General features: G+C 36.7%; 1 protein-coding gene across 5 annotated transcripts in view; it reads right to left on the reverse strand.

Annotated features, from left to right (window-relative positions):
* The window catches only part of LOC149772881 (myeloid differentiation primary response protein MyD88-like), a 56734-nt gene that overhangs the window by 21580 nt on the left and 11852 nt on the right, over positions 1-23302 (reverse strand). For 4 of the 5 annotated variants that reach the window (XM_089947172.1, XM_089947168.1, XM_089947171.1 and 1 more), the window contains exons 2-3: positions 7067-7404; positions 115-150 (exon numbers count right to left, since the gene is read on the reverse strand). In XM_089947172.1, the coding sequence (XP_089803298.1) occupies positions 115-150; positions 7067-7367 (337 nt within the window). In that variant the 5' untranslated portion in view covers positions 7368-7404. Of the gene's footprint in view, positions 1-114; positions 151-7066; positions 7405-20629; positions 20924-23302 lie in introns of those variants that run through there. The other variant, XM_089947170.1, reaches the window with a different exon arrangement.

Here is a 23302-nt window from a genome sequence, read left to right on the forward strand (position 1 = left end):
AAGAAATACGAGGTTCTATGTATGTCTCATTTATAATATTCTGTATTAAAAAAAAGAAGTCAATTTGAAAGGCAGAGAGTTGGTGGTATTAAGTTAGAAATCGACCTAACCTACCTAGCACATGTCTTTCCCAGGCCCGGGCATCTTTTTCTACAATAAATAATAAATGGTGGTAAAATAGTAATAATAATAATAATAATGATAATAATAATAATAATAAAATAATAATATGTGATGTGATGTAATGTGATTTTGTTTTTTAACGAAGCTTTAACAATTTTTCAGTCATATCGCTACGATGTCTGCATTGTGGCAGTTTACAGTGATGTCTAGCACTAGGGCATCATGCCGCAGGCACGAAGCACGATGTCCCACCCAGTCACATTATCCTGACACCAGGCCGACCAGTCCTAACGCTAACTTCTTAATGCTGAACGCCAAGCAAGGGAGCTGTTAGTACCATTTTTGTAAGTCTCTGGTATGACTCGGTCGGGGATCGAGCCCACAATATCTAGGCCAAATAATAATAATAATAATAATAATAATAATAATAACAATAATTTTATTTTTAGAGTATAACGTACGTAGCACTGAAAGCTAATCTTCTTTATCATCCTCAAAAAAAAACAGTGATGCACAATGAGCGAGGATAATTTTGTCCTATGCCCTCACCCAACCAACCTTGACATTAAGTTTGGCTTTTTTCGTCAGGAATTTTTTTTTTTTTTAAAATATGCCTACATCTTTAAATAAGTGCCTTTTTTTTTACATCTATGGCCAAAGTCGCAAAAGGTGATAAAACCTGTTAGATGCCAATAAATACATACTTTGCAATAGTGTATGTGGCAAAGAAAACGTTTGACGTTTATGATGAACTTAACTGCAATACACGAGCAGTTAGTGTAATGTATTTTCGAGGTTAAATTCACTTCCAATGTGAGGTAGATTGAATTTAGTTTCAAATTCGAATAATGGCAAAATATATTAAACTTATTCAGTACCTAATTTGTCATATAATTATTTGTTACTTTGGAAAGAAATGTTATGCAGCAAGCATAGGAAGAGTATAATTTCTGAAGCTTTTGGAATTCATTAGCTAACAGAGGTCATAACCTACTATACTCCAAGACCTCACCCTTAAATCACACCCGAGTGCAGTATTTACAAAAACCAGTGGTAAGCTCCCCCCCCCCCCGTTCCGTGGTCACCCGCATGTGAAATTACTATACAAGGTGCTGGCAAACATAATGGCAGATTGATTTGATCAGTACATGCTAACAGACTATTAGTCGAGTTCCACTGTTTGTAAATCAAATCACCTACAATGGGTCACTCCCACATTGGCTTAGTATTTGTTCACGGAGGTGGTTTTCCTCCTCTACCAGCACCATTTGGAAATCACCACTTCCAATTACTTTATTACTCGTGTTGAGTTACTAATCTTACTGAGATTAATTTGAGCTGCTGCAAGAAGTTCCGAATAAACGCGTATTCGTAAATGCAGCCTCAATATAATTAATATACTAATACCGCCAACCACATAGGATACTATCGAATTAGCGCTGACGGCCAATCCGATGCGTGTACCTATGGTTGCTATGGTTACAGTTCCTACAGTACCAATACAAACGGCAGTGTTTCCGTAAACAACATCTTCCAACAAACAACATGCGTTTATATTTCAAAAGTAGCGCGGTTCTCATGATGATTTTATCTTGCAGCTGTTGAGTGTCTATCATAATTCTTCTATTCATAATGTGAACAGGTAATATAACTGCTCGAAAACATTGTCTTCTTCGGGTGCATCACGCACAAGCACTTCTAAACAATTATTTTGTTTTACTGGTCATACAATTATACATATATAAAAATCTCTGCCTGAGGAATATTTAAGTCTCCGGTGATTGTACGTTATGAAATAATGTATATAAGCGGCTCTTCTTATGGTGGCGCTCAACAGTTTCGCATTTTGCATAGGGTTAGGATTTTAAAGAAAAAGAATTTCCCCGGCTTTCCTCACTGGTTATACCGGCTATTTAAAATAGACCTTGCATATCTTAGGTATAATTCAAAGAACCTTTAATTCCCTTTATTTTGGTTTATGATTGATGGGTGTACTATAGGTTATAGAGTACACAGCTTGGCCTTACTTCAGATGTGCACCTTTAAAAAAACGTGCTAGCTCTACTTGGTCATTTTAACTTCCTCAACTTCAAAGGTAAATTATATAAAAAAAGAGATGATAACTTTTTTTTACATTTTATATATTTGGTAATTTATTCATTGCACTTTCTGAAGCTGGTATTGTCTAGTCTGGCAAAATTCATTTTCCCTATTTTAATAGTTGCTATGTATAGTGTACTTTAGACTAATTCAGGCTGATTTTTTTAACACAAGGGAGCAGTCATTTTAGTTAGCAGTGTGCTTAAATCATGTAAAATTTCCAATAGTACAATATCCAAAGAAATATCATCCACATTACATTAATGTAGCAGAGAGGTATGCCAACATTCTCTCCATTGTGCATGCTTGAAATGCAAAATACTTCACCTTCCATACGTCACTCTCTCAAAAGTACATATTAACCGGTGAGCGCCCCTTATAGAAACAAACCAAGTACGCCATTAAAAGATGTCTGAAACGATCGTTTTCGTCTTCGTCCAAACGCTGTTACACGGACAAGTGCGTCATTGGTAAATAAAAGTCGAGATTTTTTTCCTCTTGGTCGTTTCAATGTTGGTACAACATAATCGTCGGGCGATGCAGCCCAGGTAGATTTGACTTCATGGTTGTAGAAACAATCCCTGAATACTTTCATTCCTGGCTTTGTAGTCAACAATTGAGCGACTTAACGTGTTGATGCTTAAACACCAAGCTGATCTCGAATGGTACATCAGGGTGGCTCCTTCTATTGATTTCTATTGGACCCTTAACTGATTAATATTAGGCCAAAGCAGTGGCAACTATGCTCAAACATGCTTCGATTTCTTCAAATGATTAACCGTAGGCCTACCTGTATCTAGGGTTAAATCATTGTCTAATTTCAAATTCCGTCGATGAATTTTAAGTATTTTAATTTTATTTGGATCCGAAAATGTAGCTGCTACAATTCTGGCTATTACTTCATTGACTTCTGTATGTTTTGAACCAACGTTGACTTAATTTGTTACATTCATATCGTCGTATGTTTCTGTAATCATAGGTTAAGGGATCTTCGACGGCGTGCACGATAATTTTGGTTGATTACGAGACTTTATTCCGATACCACGTTTAGGACATGGTCGAGCACCTAGACCAACAAGTAACGCATGTAAAAGCGATTGAAAGTATTAATAATGACACCCTCTACCGCACCGTACTTTTTTCAAGGCTAACACATTTGCATTCATTGCGTCTTAATCCAAACTGAAGGCATTATATGCACACAGCGTTATCTAATCAACTGATCTTTCCAGTCGCAGCCCTTGTATGTCCTCCTGTACATAAGGTGGAACATGGGTAACAAGGTTCAAATACAAATGGTAAATTACAATTTTACGGAGTCTATCAAACAATGTGGAATGGTATGGTGTTATGGTAATCCGAAAATGTTGATAAGACTATTGCACATAGCAGGCTTGTTCTTTTTAGAATCATGGTATTAGTTTACAGGCCTTAATGGAATATCTTTCAAACTAAAGTCAGTCCAAATGAGCTCAAATGACCCATCACAGAGTATTGAAGCAACTCAGATACCTCGAGACAATGTACGTTTGTATCCAACAATGGCCAGTAACTTTGAGCGCTTGTAACATTCTTCGATACTTTTTAATTAAATGTCTTTTTGCAATAGCTTCTGAGAAATTTTCCCAGGGCTTGCGCATCTACGGTATTTTACATCAGCTCGTACCAACTGTAAAGTTTGGAGAGTGTTGTTGTTGTTGTTGTTGTGGGGTTTAACGCCATTTTTCAGCACACGATAGGCTATACATGGCGGCCAGTATTAATGGTGGCGGAAGAACCCGGGAAAACCCCGGAAAGAACCACCGACCCACGAGAAGTTACTGGCAAGCTTTCTCACATGCCCACATTGGCTGAATCCGAGACTCGAACCGGCGCAGACAGAGGTGAGATGGCAGTGATCCGTAACGGAGAGCGCTTTAGACCACTCGGCTACTCGGGGCCCCCGGTTGGAGAGTGTACATGCCACTGTTATATTATAATGCCAAAGGCTTCGCTCTGTTTAACTGATCATTGATGATCCTCGCTGCTGCCAGTATATTCGCTAATTACCACTATAATAATCACTCGCTTCATTATCCAAACTGAGTGGTCTAGTCAAAGTAAGCAACTTCATTTCTTCCTGAACATTATATAATAACTTTTCATGTTATTTTTTGTTGTTCACAACCTTGTCCAAGCCTATGTCGTTGTGCTGCCAACATAATCCCCAAACAGATCAATTTATCAAGATGCGTACTCAAAAATGAATATATATATTGAGCTCTTTGACAGATCTGCATTTTGTCATTTACAACGAAACAGCAACTTAATTGTTTCTTTAAGGTCGGAATCACTCCGTTGCTCTGGCAAAATCGTCCCAAAATTGGATATACTCATAGAATCTTTCCAAATACTTTTCATATTCTTCGCCATTTATATAATATAAGGCGTCATACTTATTTAATATATTCTCAAAAAAAAAAACCTACGAAATTTAATGTTGCCATAATATTTATACACAATATACTGTATGGAAATATGAACAAAATCAATATATAATATTCTCACACAAAGAGAATATTCTCCATAACATACATTCTGCTACCTATATATTCTCACAAAGAGAAAACAATCTCCGCATAATATATTTTATGTAGAATAATGCAATCAACAATTACAGTGGAAGGCAGCCACAGCAGTATACTGACATGGTATATTAACTTCTCTGTCGAGTGACCACAAGGTGGAGGTGCACCATGGGTTTGTGAAAATAATGCTCTCGCGTGTGAATGAAGGGTAAATAAAGTCGTGGAGTATATATAATGTAATTAATGCTGCTAGTTAATGAGTGCATAAAGAAGCGCAAGATCAGAAATAAAAAGTTACACTGCATATCATTTCAGGTTAACCAGATATTCAAACATGTTTATGTTTTATTTTTTCGAGTGCTTGATTAATATTTAGTGGAATAATGTACGTGCCCAAGAAAAACACGACAGTACTCGGCCTACCACAAAGTTAAGGTGAAAGAAAGTTGAAGCAAATAACATTATCTCATTTTTATCGCACTATTTGTTTATTATGCACAATTATTGTGATTAGTCCCTCTTAAATGTTGTGTACCCAGCTTGGAATATGGGGGACATAGTGTCCGTTGCCCTTTGGACTCTATGTACAAAACTGCAAAATTAAGAAATGTACTTCATGAACATTATTATATTATATACGAGTTAAAACTAGTGATCTTATTAAAACCCAGATGAAAACGCCAAGTAAATTACAACAGGATATAATGAGAAACAATAAATGACCACATTATATGCATACATGTACACAGATTGAACATAATATGTATATGGCATGTAGAGTGAGCCGGATTATAAATATTTCACAACGATTTGACTTCACTGTAAAAAGTGGAATTTATATTTTCAAAACAGCATTTCAGTAATTTCGGACCCGATGCATCCATATAGTTAATCGGAATTGGAAGAGCGAGATCATGGAATGGCAAAAAGAAAAAAAAACATACTGATTAAGAAAAGGATCAAAAATCACAAACATCTAAAAACATCTTGGATACACATTATAAATATTCAGTCACCGACCACCGTGTACATCATGCAAACATAAATACGACATGTTCACCAAATTTTAATCAATTTAGTCCAGAAAGTATTTCAGAAAACAAGGTATCGTTTTAATTTTCTTTGCTTACTCGGGCGGCACGTTTCTGCAGATACGCAATCTTAAGGATGTGATGGGTGATTGAGTGATACTGAAGTTATTTTAAAAGAGCATCCATTGCATATGGTTTGTAGGATATAGCTATGACAGTTTTATGGATACTGAAGAAAATCACAAAACGGAGAATGAAATTTTCAATACTTGTCGGCAAACTATTTTTTATTAGTGCTATTTTTATTTTACATTACTAAACAAATAAATCTAGATAAAATATCATTTTTCTCCTAACATACATCCAATATGTAACCTTTGTATTAAGAAAATATATGTTTATAAAACTGATTATGTTAAAACATTTATAAGACATGAAAAATTACAGAAAATGTTTTAGTTCTTTAACAAGAAACACACTTACCCACCACCCACCTCAAAAAGTGTGCAAAAGTTTGTTTCTTTGGATACAAGCTATGGGAAATTAAAATTGAACTGTCTTTGCAAACTTTGCTCTCTCTCTCAAGCCTGTACATCAAAATCAAATTGGTTTCCAAGTCAATACATATTATAACAATTATGTCAAGTTGATAGATTTTACATTAATTATTGCAAGACCATACATTTTTGAAGCAAGTATAACAAATAAATTAAGCATATGTAAGATACGTGTATTGACTTCAAAATCCAAACATGTTATAGTAATTAGGCAATTAAAATAGTTATAAGTAAAATACTTGTATTGATTTCAAAGTCCATACATATTAAAGTAATTATTGCAAGATCTTATATTTTGAAGCAATTGAGACAAATATGATAGAGATATGTAACATACGTGTATTCATTTCATTTCGAAGCAATTAAGGCAAATAAAATAGGGATATGTAACATACGTGTATTAATTTCATTTCGAAGCAATTAAGGCAAATAAAATAGGGATATGCAACATCCGTGTATTCATTTCATTTCGAAGCAATTAAAGCAAATAAAATAGGGATATGTAACATACGTGTATTCATTTCATTTCGAAGCAATTTAGGCAAATAAAATAAGTATTTGTAAAATACGTTAATTGATTTCAACGTCCATACGTTTTAAAGTAATTAAGGCCAAAACAAAGTATATATATAAAATCCGTGTAATGACCTCAGTTGCAATACTACCAAAATTGTAAAAGTTGACTTACTTATCTGTGGCCAAATGTCAGCGATAATATCCTCTCTTTCCATTATTTCTAAACATTCTTTAAGTTTTAATACTGTAAAATCTGGCCTTAAGCACCACCAAGAATCAAAAAAATATTTGGTCCTATCAGGTCTATCCTCCAGATTCCTCACATGTATATAATCATAGCCCAACAGATCGGCCAAACGTCGCACATCACTTTCCAATACCGCTGGATCTAATAAAACACCCAACTCCTTTATCGTGTTGGGAGAAAGGCATGATAGTGGAACATGTTCCAGGAAATTTTCTTCCACTGCCATAGTCTAAGCGCCTGCCTGTTGCATGTAAGACTTCATTCTGCAAACATACAGTAATTAAAGTATATGGTTAGATCAATCAATCAATCAATCAACTAATTAATCAATCAATCAGTCGCTTATTCGTTCATTCTACATTCTTTAATCCCGCTAAGACGTAAATGACATTAGACTGATATCGATGGCCGTAGCAGTAGTTGTGGTAGCAGTTAAAACAGCAGCATTAGTAGCGGTAGTAGGAATAATAATCGTAATAGTAGTAGCAAAACCAGTAGCATAAGCATTCGTATCAATCTTAAATTAAAATGTCTGTCAGTGTCGTGGTTGTTTCTTGGTAGCACGTGTAATGTTCGGAGAAAGTTAGCTCCCTTAGCGTTTTCACTTCATGAACTACATGGCGATTGTTAATTGTAACCCGCATATGCTACTGCATTTGCTGCTATATGTAATTATTTGCGTTTATCCGTTGCAGTATTTACCTTGTGTAATTTGGATGTACGATAATCAATGAAGCGGATGACTTGAACCGTTGCAGTATTTACCTTGTGTAATTTGGAGGTACGATAATCAATGAAGCGGATGACTTGAACCGTTGCAGTATTTACCTTGTGTAATTTGGAGGTACGATAATCAATGAAGCGTATGACTTGAACCGTTGCAGTATTTACCTTGTGTAATTTGGAGGTACGATAATCAATGAAGCGTATGACTTGAACCGTTGCAGTATTTACCTTGTGTAATTTGGAGGTACGATAATCAATGAAGCGGATGACTTGAACCGTTGCAGTATTTACCTTGTGTAATTTGGAGGTACGATAATCAATGAAGCGTATGACTTGAACCGTTGCAGTATTTACCTTGTGTAATTTGGAGGTACGATAATCAATGAAGCGGATGACTTGAACCGTTGCAGTATTTACCTTGTGTAATTTGGAGGTACGATAATCAATGAAGCGTATGACTTGAACCGTTGCAGTATTTACCTTGTGTAATTTGGAGGTACGATAATCAATGAAGCGGATGACTTGAACCGTTGCAGTATTTACCTTGTGTAATTTGGAGGTACGATAATCAATGAAGCGTATGACTTGAACCGTTGCAGTATTTACCTTATGTAATTGTGAGGTACAATAATCAATAAAGCGTGTGACTTGGCCCATTGCCGTAATGCCGTATTTACCTTGTAAAATAGACTTCGTTATAAACGTCTGTAATGAACTGAGACAACTTAAGTTTATATGCTTGTTATCTCCCTGTATTTGTACATTTTTCTTTTGTTTTAAGTATAATCATTAAACCCTGAGTAACAAAATTACTTTTTCTCTTCTAAGTTAAATGGGGACTGAACACTGAAAATCTTCGCTATAAAATGAGCTTAATTTGGCCCTACGATCTGATACCCTAACATGTACTTTATTTGCTTTCCAAAACTGAAGAGCAAATATCAGCAAACGGCGCGTACATTGACCGTCACGGATACTAGCACGTCTTCTTTTCAGTATTCTTTTCAATATATATGGACCGATCTAAATAAGATCTCACCGACCGTGGGATTCGCCTCATCTTAAGTCAATCCTTCTTTGGGGCCCCGAGTGGCCGAGTGGTCTAAAGCGCGCTCCGTTACGGATCACTGCCATCTCACCTCTGTCTGCGTGGGTTCGAGTCCAAGGCTCGGATAGCGTGGGTACGTGAGAAAGCCTGCCAGTAACTTCTCGTGGGTCGGTGGTTCTTCCCTGGGTTTTCCAGGGTTCTTCCTCCACCAGTTATACTGGCCGCCATGTATAGCCTATCTTGTGCTGAAAAATGGCGTTAAACCCTAGAACAACAACAACAACCAATCCTTCTTTGCACGTATACAATGATGCCGACATAAAGCGCACCACAAATAAAACTCGCGGGCTAGTTCCCAACCGATGAACGTATGAATGACACGGAATGGTAACTGTATGTAGCCCTTTACAAACGACACTTGAACGACGGTATCTTCTTGCTGGGTTTTTAGAAGGCTACCCGGTTGATATACGACATGCCGTGTCACGAGAACTTGATCGACATGTTTAGCTGAGTAAGTCCTGCATAAAAAGCATTTGCTATCGTTGATTGGGTGATGTGCCTGTAACACGCATTACTGTAGTTACGTAAATGGCAAGTACAAACTCACAATAAATCAATTCAGTTGAAGCCAATCCCATCAAACTATAAACGCGATAGGCACTGTATGTATATCATACGCCAACATACCATTTCCTCATCAGGATAATGCTAAATCATGTGTGTGTGTGTGTGTGTGTGTGTGTGTGTGTGTGTGTGTGTGTGTGATTAGGATTTTGAACGTAGCTTTAACAATATTTCTGTCATTTCGCTACATGTCTGCAGTGTGGCAGTTTAAAGTGATGTCTAGCACTGGGGCATCACGCTACAGACATATAATATCATGTCCCACCCAGGCACATTATCCTGACACCAGACCGACCAGTCCAAACACTAACCTCTTAATTGTGAGCGCCAAGCGAGGCAGCTGATAGTACCATCGTTGTAAGTTTTTTGGCATAACTCGGCCAGGGTTTGAACTAGCGATCTACCGCATCCGAGGCGGACGCTCTAACCACTAGGCTACCGGAGCGGTTCTATAGATATATGTATACACATTTCTAGCTGTTTGAGGACATATTTGAAATTTTGTTGTTTTGTTTTTAAATGTACCGTAATATTGGACCATCCCTAACGGACCGATTCTAAGAAGAAGGTTCCAAAATTGTTCAATTAATTCTCCATACAGATTTTTTTTTTAAAGTGGCCATATTTCACTTAATCCGCAACAAAATTATTAAAATAAATTCTTAAATGTGCTAAATGGACATTAGCATACTGAATTGTATATCATTCTTTATTCAACTGACAGATCATGTACAATCAAAACCTTGATAAACGCTTTCATTATCTTCGGCATAATTGCTACGCGTGTATTTGTTGACGCAGTCACAAAACCAAGTATACATGACTATACGTGACAAAGTCAACTTGAAAAAGTTGCAGAGTTCTTTGATCGCTCTATTCAGTGGGCTCAGATACACGTTCTGCATTCTGCATGCCAACAGGGTAATGGATTAAATGTATCACGCTTCGTCGATCTTGTGGGATGTAATACAATCTTAGTTTGCGGATCCTACTATGTGGATCCTACTGTGTGGATTCGAGGATGAAGACAATACTAGAGAACGTAAAAGCCGGTGCTAGCGACGTTTAATGTTTTTGACAGCTTGACGTTTTGTAATACGTACAGAAAATAGCATGGATATGTTCGATCAGATGTATCGGTCTTGGGGAGTGCATCAAAATATATTGTAGGACATACGTGGTGATTCTATTTTAAATGCATGGAGAAATGTCCGGATTCAGAAGAAAAAGAAACTGACTCAAGATTTCATAAAAGGTACAAGTGTCTTTGAAATAAGTAAACTGTTCTTTCCAATATAAAAGTTGTTTTTGTGACATTTTAAAATCAAACAGTAACTTTAAATTTCGACCTTACTTTTGGAAATAATTTATTGCATTAAACTTTATTTGGACCTCTCCATCGTGCTAAAACTTCTGTATTATGTTCACAAATATGTGTGCAAAAATATAAATGTCTCTTTGCGGTTATTTCCATATTACGGGACCCCGGGTGGCCGTGTAGTCTAAAGCGCTTGCCTTTCCCAAACACTAGCATTTCACCTTAGTCCACATGGGTTCGAGTCTCGCCCCCGGCCAATGTGAGTGTGTAAGAAAGCTTGGCAGTAGCTTCCCGTGGGTCGGTGGTTCTGACCAGGGTTTTCCCGGGTTCTTCCTCTAGTAATACCGGCCACTATGTATAGCTTGTCGTGCGCAGAGAAATGGTTTTAAACCTCAGAACAACAACATGTCTGTAGCACCGTTATTGCTCTCCGTCTCTCTGTTTCTGTCTCAGTTCGAGGAAGTATGATAGTGGGGATTATGATGATATTACGTTAAACTCTATAATGCTTACATTCAAACAAAATGTGTGTGTGTGTGTGTGTGTGTGTGTGTGTGTTCGATACTCACTGGTTCAAGCGTGGCGTATCAACATAGCACAGACCCGATGGAATAAAGAAATAACACCAATTATAAAACGAAGCGTACAATCATCAAGAAATGATTGATATAGTAACTCTAAGGGGAAAAAAGAAAAGGCAGCCAAGACTTAAAGGTGCTGTTAAAACCAAAAACGTCCTATCTGTTTTTGATTTGAGCTCGCTATTTGTGAGAAAATAGATCATATTCCTATCGATTTCATGCAGGTATATCTCAATGAAACGCCATTCAAGTTTGCTAGGTCGGCTACTACGTAGCTACCCTAAGCCGACACCTAACGGTGTCGACAAACTCCAACTTTTCGATACGCAGTAGACTCTGAACCTACACCCAAATATCAATGTCCAAATATCAAAAATGGGTTGGCAAGGGTCAGAGAAATCTCGGGCTATGAAATACGTAACTTGGGGTGCAAATGAACAACCGAATTGGTTCATGCATTTGGAATCAGACCACAATTATTACTTCCGGTTCAGTACCCACAAATGTACTATCAGTCTATTTTTAGAGCATTATTTCCTGTCTCCTTTTGGTGGTGATACAAGAGTTAGATTAAGGCGTTCTTAGTATGGATTTAAAGGCAATTGTTTATTTTTCATAATATGAGTTTATGTTGTGGTTACCTGTGTGTTTCGGCGATGTTGCACGCTGGTTTGTTTACAGTCCAACCTCTCAAAAATTTGCCGGTGAACCTATGACATGACCTTCACTATGAAGTTATTTTATATTAACATATGATTTGTACTGATTGTCACACAGTGGAAAAATTCAGTGCTGATAAACAAATGTAGAGAATATATAGTAACATTAATTGTATTCTGCGTCCTGTCAGTGCAGTATTGAATAAAGTTTAAATTGGTATAAAATCTTTATTATTAATGATAGACACATGACATTTTAATATGATATGTATATTGACTTTGAAAATATAAGAATGAAATTAAAAATAAAAAATCTCTTTATTTTAAAAATTTAAAAGAAAATATTTTTTACAATTAAATTTAAATTTGTCCCCAAAAAATGCCCATATATAATATTTATTGGTAATGATATTAAATAATATCAGCATTTATGTATTCCTACACGATATACAAGCTGCAATGATATATATTTGTCAAATTTTGTCTGAGAAAATATCTTTGTAAGTCAAAATGAGACCTTCATTTAAAATACACTAAGACAAAATTCTATTTTGTACTGTGCCTTTATGTCATTCAAACTATTTATTAGGGGTCCAAGCAGTTAATTTATGTGTTTATAATGGGGTGACTTCCTGAGTAACACTTATCTGCTTCTATAGCTATCAGTAATTGTTTATAAACTTAGATATAGGATATTTAATGGGAGGACATAGATGAAAACTTTATACTAGAACCTACTCAAGTTCTCTACTAAATAATTTTAAACTGTCAGAGAATGAAATACAGGTCTTAGTGATGATCAGGAGGTGAAATCTGTGTTCCATTGCACGCTGGTTTGTTAACAGTCCAGCCTCTCAAAACAAAAAAAATGCCGGTTAACCTATGACAAGAACTTCACCGTGAAGTCATCTTTGAAGCTATTTTAGATTAACATATGATTTGTATTGATTGTCACACAGTAGAAAGTTTAGTACTGAGAAACAAATGTAGAGAATATATAGTAAAATTGTGTTCTGGGTCCATTTATGTGGCTACAGCAGTAAATATCTCAAAATGGAGAATGTTAAGGGGTGATAGGAGGCATGCCAATTTGTTATAATACCAGTGAACTTTAAAAATGCATAAGGCCCATATTGATTATTTGAACCGCCTTGTCACACGAAAATACCCCACACAGCTCTTTACTGTAAAAATAAAAAATCGACGCTAAATAGAGAGGTTCAGGTTAGTGTAGGTTCAGTGTAAGAGTTAACACGGACACAAGTAGTTAACCCAAACCCTTAATTAAAAACATGAATTTAGCACCAAAAAAATATTGGTTAGTTTATATTTGCATTGTTGATGTTAATTATTAATGTATTCTCATTTTTCTGAAATTTATCTTTATTGCTAATATATAAAATATATTTAAAAAAAATGGAATCTCTCTTAGTCCAATGAAAATTCACCAAAACAACTGTCCAGTTAGCCAACAAAAGAAAAAGAGTGTTTCCGGTCGGCCGACCATCTCTGTTACACGGTGCCGACCCTAGCAATATTTTCCAACAAGGTAAAAAAAGTCTACCTGCCCACCCTAATTTTAAAACCAGTGCAATGGGAAACACGTCTTTTTTTTTTGGGGGGGGGAGGGGAGGTGGGAGGGGGGTGAGACCCAAGCACAACAAGTTGAACGGATGCCATTTGAAGACAACATTTACAAATAATACATTAGATACTGAGCGAAATGATACACCAAAAACAAACCTATCACTTGAATACATTTTTTTTTGGCAATACTTATACCAGCACTTGTTCGTTTCTTGGGGCCCCGAGTGGCCGAGTGGTCTAAAGCGCTCATCGTTCCGGATCACTGCCATCTCACCTGTCTGCGTGGGTTCAAGTCCAAGGCTCGGCTAGCGTGGGTACGTGGGAAAGCCTGCCAGTAGCTTCTCGTGGGTCGGTGGTTCTTCCCTGAGTTTTCCAGGGTTCTTCCTCCACCATTTATACTGGCCGCCATGTATAGCCTATCTTGTGCTGAAAAATGGCGTTAAACCCAACAACAACAACAACAAGAAGTTCGTTTCTTTTTTTTTTAGACTAGCAGACGTGATATGCAACTCGTCATGTGAAAAACTTGGTAAGCAACAATACAAGTAGGCAGTTTTGTATTAATGACACTGTTGAATTGCTGTTGGACACACGAGTGTGAGTGCTATCGGCATATTTGCCAAACAAAACCGTAATTATAAGAAAACATGGCCACAGTGCCATATAACCGCCATTTCAATGCGATAAAGTCAGTGTGGATGTGTGCGTGCGTATTTGAGTCAGTCAGACAGAGCTGTTTTGTTTTGCTGATTTCAGCAAAACTTTAAAATATTACTAGGTTATCATGCTGAGAGAGAACGATATCAAAATTATATTGATCCTACAATACAGTCTTGACTAACTGTATTTGGCCATGGTCCATGGTTCGAAAAAAATTATAAAATAATGTATCTCAGATAATCAGTACAAAATTGGCCAAATCAATAACGCCGACTCCAAGATATGTTGGATACAACAGGTAGTTGTATGTATGTATGTATGTATGTATGTATGTATGTATGTATGTATGTATGTATGTATGTATGTATATATCTCTGTGTGTGTGTGTGTATGTATGTATGTATGTTCAAAACATCAATCTATATACTTTCCTACCTTAACTGCTAATCTACCTACCTATTAAGAATTTTGAAATGTTCGAAAACAGCACGTGCTTTTGCTTAAATACGATGACTATGTCTCAAAATCTTCCGGGATATTTACCTACGCAGCAAAGTTGGACCAATGCTACACCAATGATACATTCCACCAAATGAAAATCAAGTGACGCATTCAAGCCATAGGAAAGATAAGATATTTTGTTATTCATTTGCATGGTAGAGGAATATGACCTAGGATTCGATGAATTGCTACGGAAGATTTCATACTATGATTGATTTTGTATCGATTCTTAACGATGAGTCAAAGGCCTCGTAATGCGTCTGCGGTAATGCAAACAAACCATGACAACAATTTATTATGTCACATAAGAGTTGGTCAAAATATATTTTTTAATTAAGATACGGGGCTGGCATCAATGTGTACCACCCCTAACGCCTCCCATTTCTGAAAAAAAAAAACATATGAAAGACGCATGCATACAATAAATAGCAGATATAACAGCTTTTAAATCGAACACAAGCTGTGGACGATGAAGTCAAGGGCAGACTTGTGTCTAATTAGAAGGTATTAGCAGCATGTCAACCGTGAGAGAAGTTTTATTTTCTGCGCCCGGGGAAACGAATTAACAGGACTTTCGCCTTTTCACTCCATCTTACGAAAACAGTCTGCATTATTCACGCAAACAGAATTCAACAACCTACATTTAAACTGAACAGCGTTAACTTCCTGGTTTCTTATGTTTCAAGTATTCACACACATTAGTGTCACTTGACTTGTCTAGGAAGTTCTATTAGAGTTTATATAATATTTCAGTCATACACACATAAGAAAGAGTCCTATACATAGATGCATGTATGTAAGCACGCACGCACACACACACACACACACATGCACACACATGCATACATACAAACATACATACGAATCTCACGTTTATCTATCGCAATACCTACATGTTTTTAGTGGATCGTTTAATGTTTTAATGTTAAAGGAAAACTGTTCCTATAGGATAATATACAAGCTTATACAGCCTGGCTATCCATTTAAGAAGGCACTGATATATATATATATATATATATATATATATATATATATATATATATATATATATATATATATATGGGCGCTTGATAGTGAGTGCGTGTATCTTAAAGAACACACTTAAAGCATCTCTATAATAGAGACGCGAGAAACTGCAAAATGTCTTCCTTCTTATAGTCGAGGATAAGCATGTTTCTTTATGTGTGAGTGGCACGTATGGTACGATTTACTGCATTTAGACATAACATATTCGTTTTATTTTGCGTGTTAAGTCTGGTAAACATTACAATCAAATAGACAATTATACAGTAATGTAATATCGCCAAAATTCGATTTAAAACTGCAGTGTTAACTGTGCAAAATTAACTACATGTTGACAAAACGCTGTTAAAGCAGATGAGCCCTAATCGAGTAGTACAGGGAGGCAGGACAGTGCACGTGAATCCATAACCGCACAAGTCGTTGAAATATCGTTAAGTCTTCAATCCGAATCTCTCCAAAAATCAACCACGCAAACACGTCTGGGGTAGCAGACAATGTACAGACCAGTATGAACGACTGATGCCGATGTAGTTAGGAGCCTTGCAAAGAGATGCGACATTGCTCACGCTGGTGTATACAGAGACCGAACCAATTATCCACTGATGGCGAGTCTAAAGGAAAAAGCCATCGTTTGAAGTAGAAGAATGTTACTACAGTATGCAACTCACTGAGATGCATACAAGAGTAAAGGTTCATCAATAAAGAGTTGAAACAAACCTTGATTAGCTGAATATAATAAAGATTCATCCGTACAGGGTTACAAAGTTCAACAATACCGGGATCGAAAAGTTAATCAATACACGGTCCCAAAGGTTCAACAATATGGGTTGTAAAAATTCAACAATACAAGGTTATAAGAGTTCAACAATACGTGGTTCCAAAGGTTCAATAATGCAGGCTTCTAAAGGTTCGTCAATACAGGTTTCCAAAGGTTCACCAATACGGGTTCTAAAGGTTAACCAATACAGGGTTCCAAAAAAGTTAATCAATAGAGGGTTCTAAAGGCTCCACAATACAGGGCTCTATATGCTATTAAACACAGGGTTCCAAAAGTTAATCAATAGAGGATTCCGAAGGTTCGACAACACAGGGTTATAGAGGTTCATCAACAATGGGTTCTAAAGGTTCAACAATACAGGCTTCTACTTGTCAATCAATACAGGTTGCTAATGCATTTTGATTCGTCTTAAGATAGTGAAGCTAAAGATGTCTCGTAGAACGAAACGCCTGAAAATACAAACGTTACTCAAGCGTAAAATTTAAATCACGGTGATCTCAGTTTTGCTATCGTTCAGATATATCCTTTTTCAGTTTTCGTCTGGGTAGGCAAATAGGGCACAAAATATCGAGCGCGTCATAAACGAATAACCCAAAATACACAAACCCGTCATACGGTGACAATTGCATAAAAGGGATAATTTGGGGTACGTATAAGTTACTCTTGTTGCCATGCCATTACAACTGATTCAGGCTGGTGTGAATATGATTCGAACCAGATACCCACTAGTTGTGAGTATACGCCAACGATTAAGCCACTATGTGGAATAAGGAACTATTATTACGATATCCTATTCAGCAAGATGAATGAACAAATAAAGTTTCAATAGAAAAGTTTACAAAGAATGCTTGACTCGTATCAATGCTATAGTGTTAAAAGATATTAAGATAATAATGTGTGTGTGTGTGTGTGTGTGTGTGTGTGTGTGTGGCTGATTTTTAACGTAGCTTTAACAATTTATCAATCACATGGCTACGATGTCTTCAGTGTGGCACCGTATAGTCATGTCTAGCACTGGGGCATCATGCCGCAGACATGTAGCATGATGTCCCACCCAGTCACATTATCCTGACACCAGGCCGACCAGTCCTAACACTAACCTCTTAATGCTGAGTGCCTAGCGAGGCAGCTATTAGTACCATTTTCATAAGTCTTTGGTATGATTAAGGTGGGGGTTCGAACCCGCGACTTCACACATCAAAGGCGGACGCTCTAATCACTAGGCAACCATAGAGGTCAGACAATAATGAATCAATGGTGAAAACGACAAAAGACAATTAAGCGTGAAAAACTAGATTTTAGTGATCTAGGTTTGATATAGCTGATATTCTATTTATCCAGAAATGCATCCCCATATCAATTCTCGCGAATAAAAGTAACCAAAAAAAAAAAGGATCCAAGTTATTGAGCGCGTCACGAACGAACAAACAGACGAACGAACGGCAAAACACCTATATCCGTATCATCTATTTCTGTCGAGGAGATGCATATACATGCATTCCATAGGCTGACGATTTATTAATTTCTGTATAAAATATTCACATTTCCAGCATTATACACAAATAATCGTTGATGACTTGAACTGTTAGATATAATACCGTTACTTGACTGGTCATTGAGATCGTTACTTGGATGGCTGCATATCATAGACCTTTTGCTGAAAAGAGCGGTAGTGGCTTATGTTTAGCGAAGCCAATTAAGTTAATTCGACAGTTGTTGCGAATTATACTTGGAATTTCTAAAGTTCTCGTCATGATGGTAAAGATCTGAAACATCAGTCTAGTTTTGGATAATTTCTGTTCATTGCCATCTGCACTTCACCTTTTCCGATGTGAACTCATCCTGGTCGTCCGTGAAAGGCCTTATAACATCGTTTACCACAATTTCCTTGTCCTCTAAAACAACCCTTTCAACTTTTTGTTTGTTTTAATAAATAAATACTGGCCGCGGTTGTTATAAATAAAACTGGATACGGTTATTATACGGTTAGTATACGGGGCAATGCAACTGTATATAACAAGTGCCACAGTCCGAATCAGAACGACTGATTCAGATTAAATATAACACTGGAAATATAAATAGTATTTACTACTCAACCCAAGACCCCCGCAACTGTGAAGCTATCAGCACAATGCATTTCATGGACTACTATTTTACCTTGTTCTAGTAATTTACGACATCCGGTTACTCAGTCAAAAGTTTGATCTGCCATTTCTGTCAATTTCTCTACTTGACGGAATAGGCCGAGAATGCTGTTGTTGATGCTGCTGTTGTGGGTTTAACGCCAACATTCAGCACACGGTAGGCTATACGAAGAGGCCAGTATAAATGGCGAAACCGGGGAAACCCCAGTAAGAAACACCGACCCAAGGGAAGCCACTGACAAGCGTTCTCACTTACAAACATTGAAGCTCAAATGCCGGAAGATTTTAAATGATTCCTTTTTCAGTTGAGAAAACTTATTCTTTACCATTCATGAAGTACAGTTCTTTTCTTTCTTTCTTTCTTTCCTTCTTCCTTTCTTTCTTTCTTTTTTGGAGGGGGAGTTGGGCAGTACTGACTGTATTATACACTTTAAAAGAATAGTGTTAATGTTTCAAGACAATTAATGAAATATGATGTAAAACCATTGATAAAGAACAAAATCGTTCACCCCATGGAGCAAGCGTCCATGAATATGTCGGAAAAGACGAATCGCCACATCTAAAATAACCACGCTCACAACATATATACAACAGCTCCTTTAAAATCAAAGATTCAATTTCATAATGTGCCTGGTTACAACAACGTTATTGTCTAGTTCAGAACCAACATTTCATGAAAAAGGTTGTTTTAAATCGGTTAAATTATCGTGAATACAGACATGTTACATAGTTGAACTATTCAAAGTGACTGACCATTGCTTGTAGTGTGTGTGATTTGGATTTTTAACGTTGCTTTAACAATTTTTTAGTCATATCGCTACGATGTCTGCAGTGTGGCAGTTTATAGTGATGTCTTGCACTGGGGCATCATGCCGTAGACATGTAGCATGACGTCCCACCCAGTCACATTATCCTGACACCAGGCCGACCAGTCCTAACACAAACCTCCTAATGTTGAGCGCCAAGCGAGGCTGCTGTTAGTACCATTTTGTAAGTCTTTGGTATGACTTGGCCGGGGATCTAACCCACGACCTCCCGCATCCGAGGCGGACGCTCTAGCCACTAGGACACCGGAGTGGTCTGCTTACAGTGATAATAAGGAGAAAAATTAACATCCCACAAATAAAGATATTTTAACACGAACCTATTCCTGACACCAAGCCGACCAGTCCTAACACTAACCTCTTTAATGCTGAGCGCCAAGCGAGGCAGCTGCAAGGACCAATATAAAACCCGCGATCTCCCGCATCCGACGCGGACGCTCTAACCACTAGGCCACCAGAGCTGTTATAAAGTATTATTAATTCTGTTGCAATTTTGAAGAACAAAAACGTGGAAGATGGTGCAGCATATAAAGATGGTACTTTGTATAAATTCGTTCGCAGTGAAACATTTAAACGATTTAAATAAAATTTAACTTTATTCAAATCTCAGCATTGTATCATACGGACGTTGTGAATACCGAACTTTATTGTATTCAAACTGGACCTTAATAGTTTCTTTCTGCAGACACCTTCAATGTAATTTGTGCACAAAGCTAAATTTAATTTTTAAAATTAACTGACATTTTTTAAAATAATTTTTGTTGTTGTGTGTCGTTAAATGTCTTCGTTTTTCATCGTGTTCATTTCAAAAACGTAGAATCAAGGTAAACAAATAACGCTTGACTGGTATTTGGAGGTACGTTGGTCTATTAGTGAGAGTTGGTCGTGAATCCGAAATTCCTAACTGAGGACATGTTGTGTACTGAGAATCAGAGACAAGAACCAATCGCGTACCTGGAATTTTAATAGGAAAAAATTAAATGAAAAAAAAAGTAAATCAACGAAAATGTACCTTCAGGCTCAGAAAATGTATCCAGCTGGGCGGGATGTTTCTGGATGTGAGAACATTGAAGTCAGTTCAAGGTCATCGTGGATTCCATGCATACTTAAGACATTAGAAATCACAGCCATTAATCAGTGCACATGTTCACTCGAGCTCGTCCAACGGCGTCATGTTAAAGTAGTACATCATTTGTTAAAGTCGGCTTGCCTTATTCAGTGTCAGTGACAGAATAATCAATTCTCAAGCACATGCCTATTTTTAGATATACAATCATATGACCTTCAACTCTATATATTACGAAAATGTAAACAAAAGAGTTGTTTTCAGCTACGTTATTAATTTTACGGTTAGTTTTCCAGGGCTAGTTATGTACGAAAAGACAGGGATCTATTTTTAAATTTCCTTGTCCAGTAGACAAATCTCTTTTAAGAATTCTTTAAAATCGTAAAAGCACAATGAGTTTGATGTTTCCAAACATAATAATTAAGAATAATTGTGATAAAAAATAAATTAATGTTTCGTTCATAACTACATTCTGGCTTGTTTCCTTGCCTGTTCTCGAGTTATTTGATGGCATCAGCATGCACGAATGGAAAATAATACCGCTACATGAAACGAAACATATAATCTAGAACGGTCTAAAAATACAAAAAATCCACCTGTCCATGGGACCATAATCTGGAAAAATCTAAAGACTCACTCAGGTGAATTACTTCTCAGCAAGGAACAAACATAAATTCAACCATTAAATAGTAGCAAAAAACAATTTTCAGGAATAGTGACAGTTACTTGTGTGTGGACGTTGGGGGAGGGATTATTCCTCGTTAATCTCCAGATTGTCAACAAGTGTCATGAAACAAAATGAGCACGTATTATAGGCAGTGCAGGGATAATCGAACGACAGCCACGCAAAATCAATGTCCCTCTCTTAGCGGACGTTTCCATATTAAGACTACTGGTTCATAAAGGACAATATATTTGAACTCAATTCTTCATTTTGCTTATATTTAGCTTCTATAAAATTGTCTCCTGATGATAAAGAAAAAATATTTTGGTTCTTTGAGTGACATTTATGCAGACATATTAAGTGTCACTACAGTGTAACATCTTCATTATTCTTAAAGTAGTACGACAGAATAAGGCTGCGCGATTTATGATTGTAGAATCCGTCGAGTCCAAAATCTATTTTTGGAGTATCTCTTTCTTTTCTTGCTGGTTATCCTTCTGATACGTTTATGTATTGTTGGTTCTGGAATAGATTTAACTTTGTAAGTAGTGATTTCAAAGAACCTGGTAAATTGGTTATTCCTTTACAAAATGAGAATCACGTGATTTGATATTGGCGTTCATTGGGTACAGTAAACAGTGAGTAATCAGGCACCGATGCTGTCACAGAATTAAAGTCTGTGATCATGATTTTTTTGTTGTTGTTTTATTTAGCCTCTTTTACGGTATAGCATTTCTCTCTCCCCCACTCTGCCCCTGCAAAAACCACAATAACTTGCAACAAGAACTTCACTTCCTAAGAAGATAGTTTTTATTACGTTAGGTGGGCGTTTATATACATTATATTTATACGTGTTTTTGCTTAAGTATACACAAATACGTGAACTGCATGAAGCTTTTATCATATCAAGTATTTTTTTTTACTATAAAAAACGCTTACAAGTCTAAACATCAAAAGTGTATCTGGGAGCTTTGTGTTATTGTCGCACTCGCGCCTACCTATCCGCGCCGTCTCCCAATCCAAGACACTTGACCACACCAAATGGTGGTAACTGCTCAAACCTGTTTAACATCTGTTTATCTACATCAACATTGTCATATATGCCTTCATTTTTTTTCCTTTGTAACACTTTTCCATGCAAGCATTGCACTATCGTGGTCAGTTTAGTCATATAAATGTTATGCAAATGGTCTGGAAATACTAAAACCTTACACAAATGTCCATTAGGGAACATGTAGCATAATCAACGGTAAAGGAGGGGGTACTTTTATTTACCAAATTATTTTGATACGCACGCAACTGACGACCAATGTAACACGGTCCCCTGATTTCTTATACTAGAAAAATAATATAACAATTTTACTTGTGAGAGAACGGGATCATTGGCATCTAAACGTATATATATATATATATATATATATATATATATATATATATATATATATATATATATATATATATAACGAAGAAAACTCCTTCACACCTTCACAGAGGACGAATTGGTAGGGTCACAATAATATATCTCTCATTTACAACACACATACACACACACACACGCACGAACACGAAGAGGTATTGAATATATTATCATAATGAAATACCATCAAATAACATACCTAAACCATGATAAAGGAAGATCATTTTAGTTTCAAACATTTAAAACTCGGTATTTCCGTTAACTAATAATAAATAAAACTCTCAATTTGAAGTTATTTAAACGTGTTTTTTTTTTTCTCTTTGTTAATATACATTCATTCGTCGTCGCACTTTGCCGCACTTGCCACATCCGGGGCACTTCACACGACCGGCACTATCTATTACAACAAATCAATTATATGCGAATGATCGTAGTGATATTAAACATACCGGACTTCAGGTTTATGATAACAGGTATTGAACGCATGAAAATGTTTCGTTTGAGCAATACCTGTTTCGTCCTATAGGGTTTTTACATC

This window comes from Sinohyriopsis cumingii, unplaced genomic scaffold (genome assembly GCF_028554795.1).
Source record: "Sinohyriopsis cumingii isolate HCF-2022 unplaced genomic scaffold, ASM2855479v2 utg001050l, whole genome shotgun sequence".
In the NCBI taxonomy this organism is placed as follows: Eukaryota; Metazoa; Mollusca; class Bivalvia; order Unionida; family Unionidae; genus Sinohyriopsis; species Sinohyriopsis cumingii.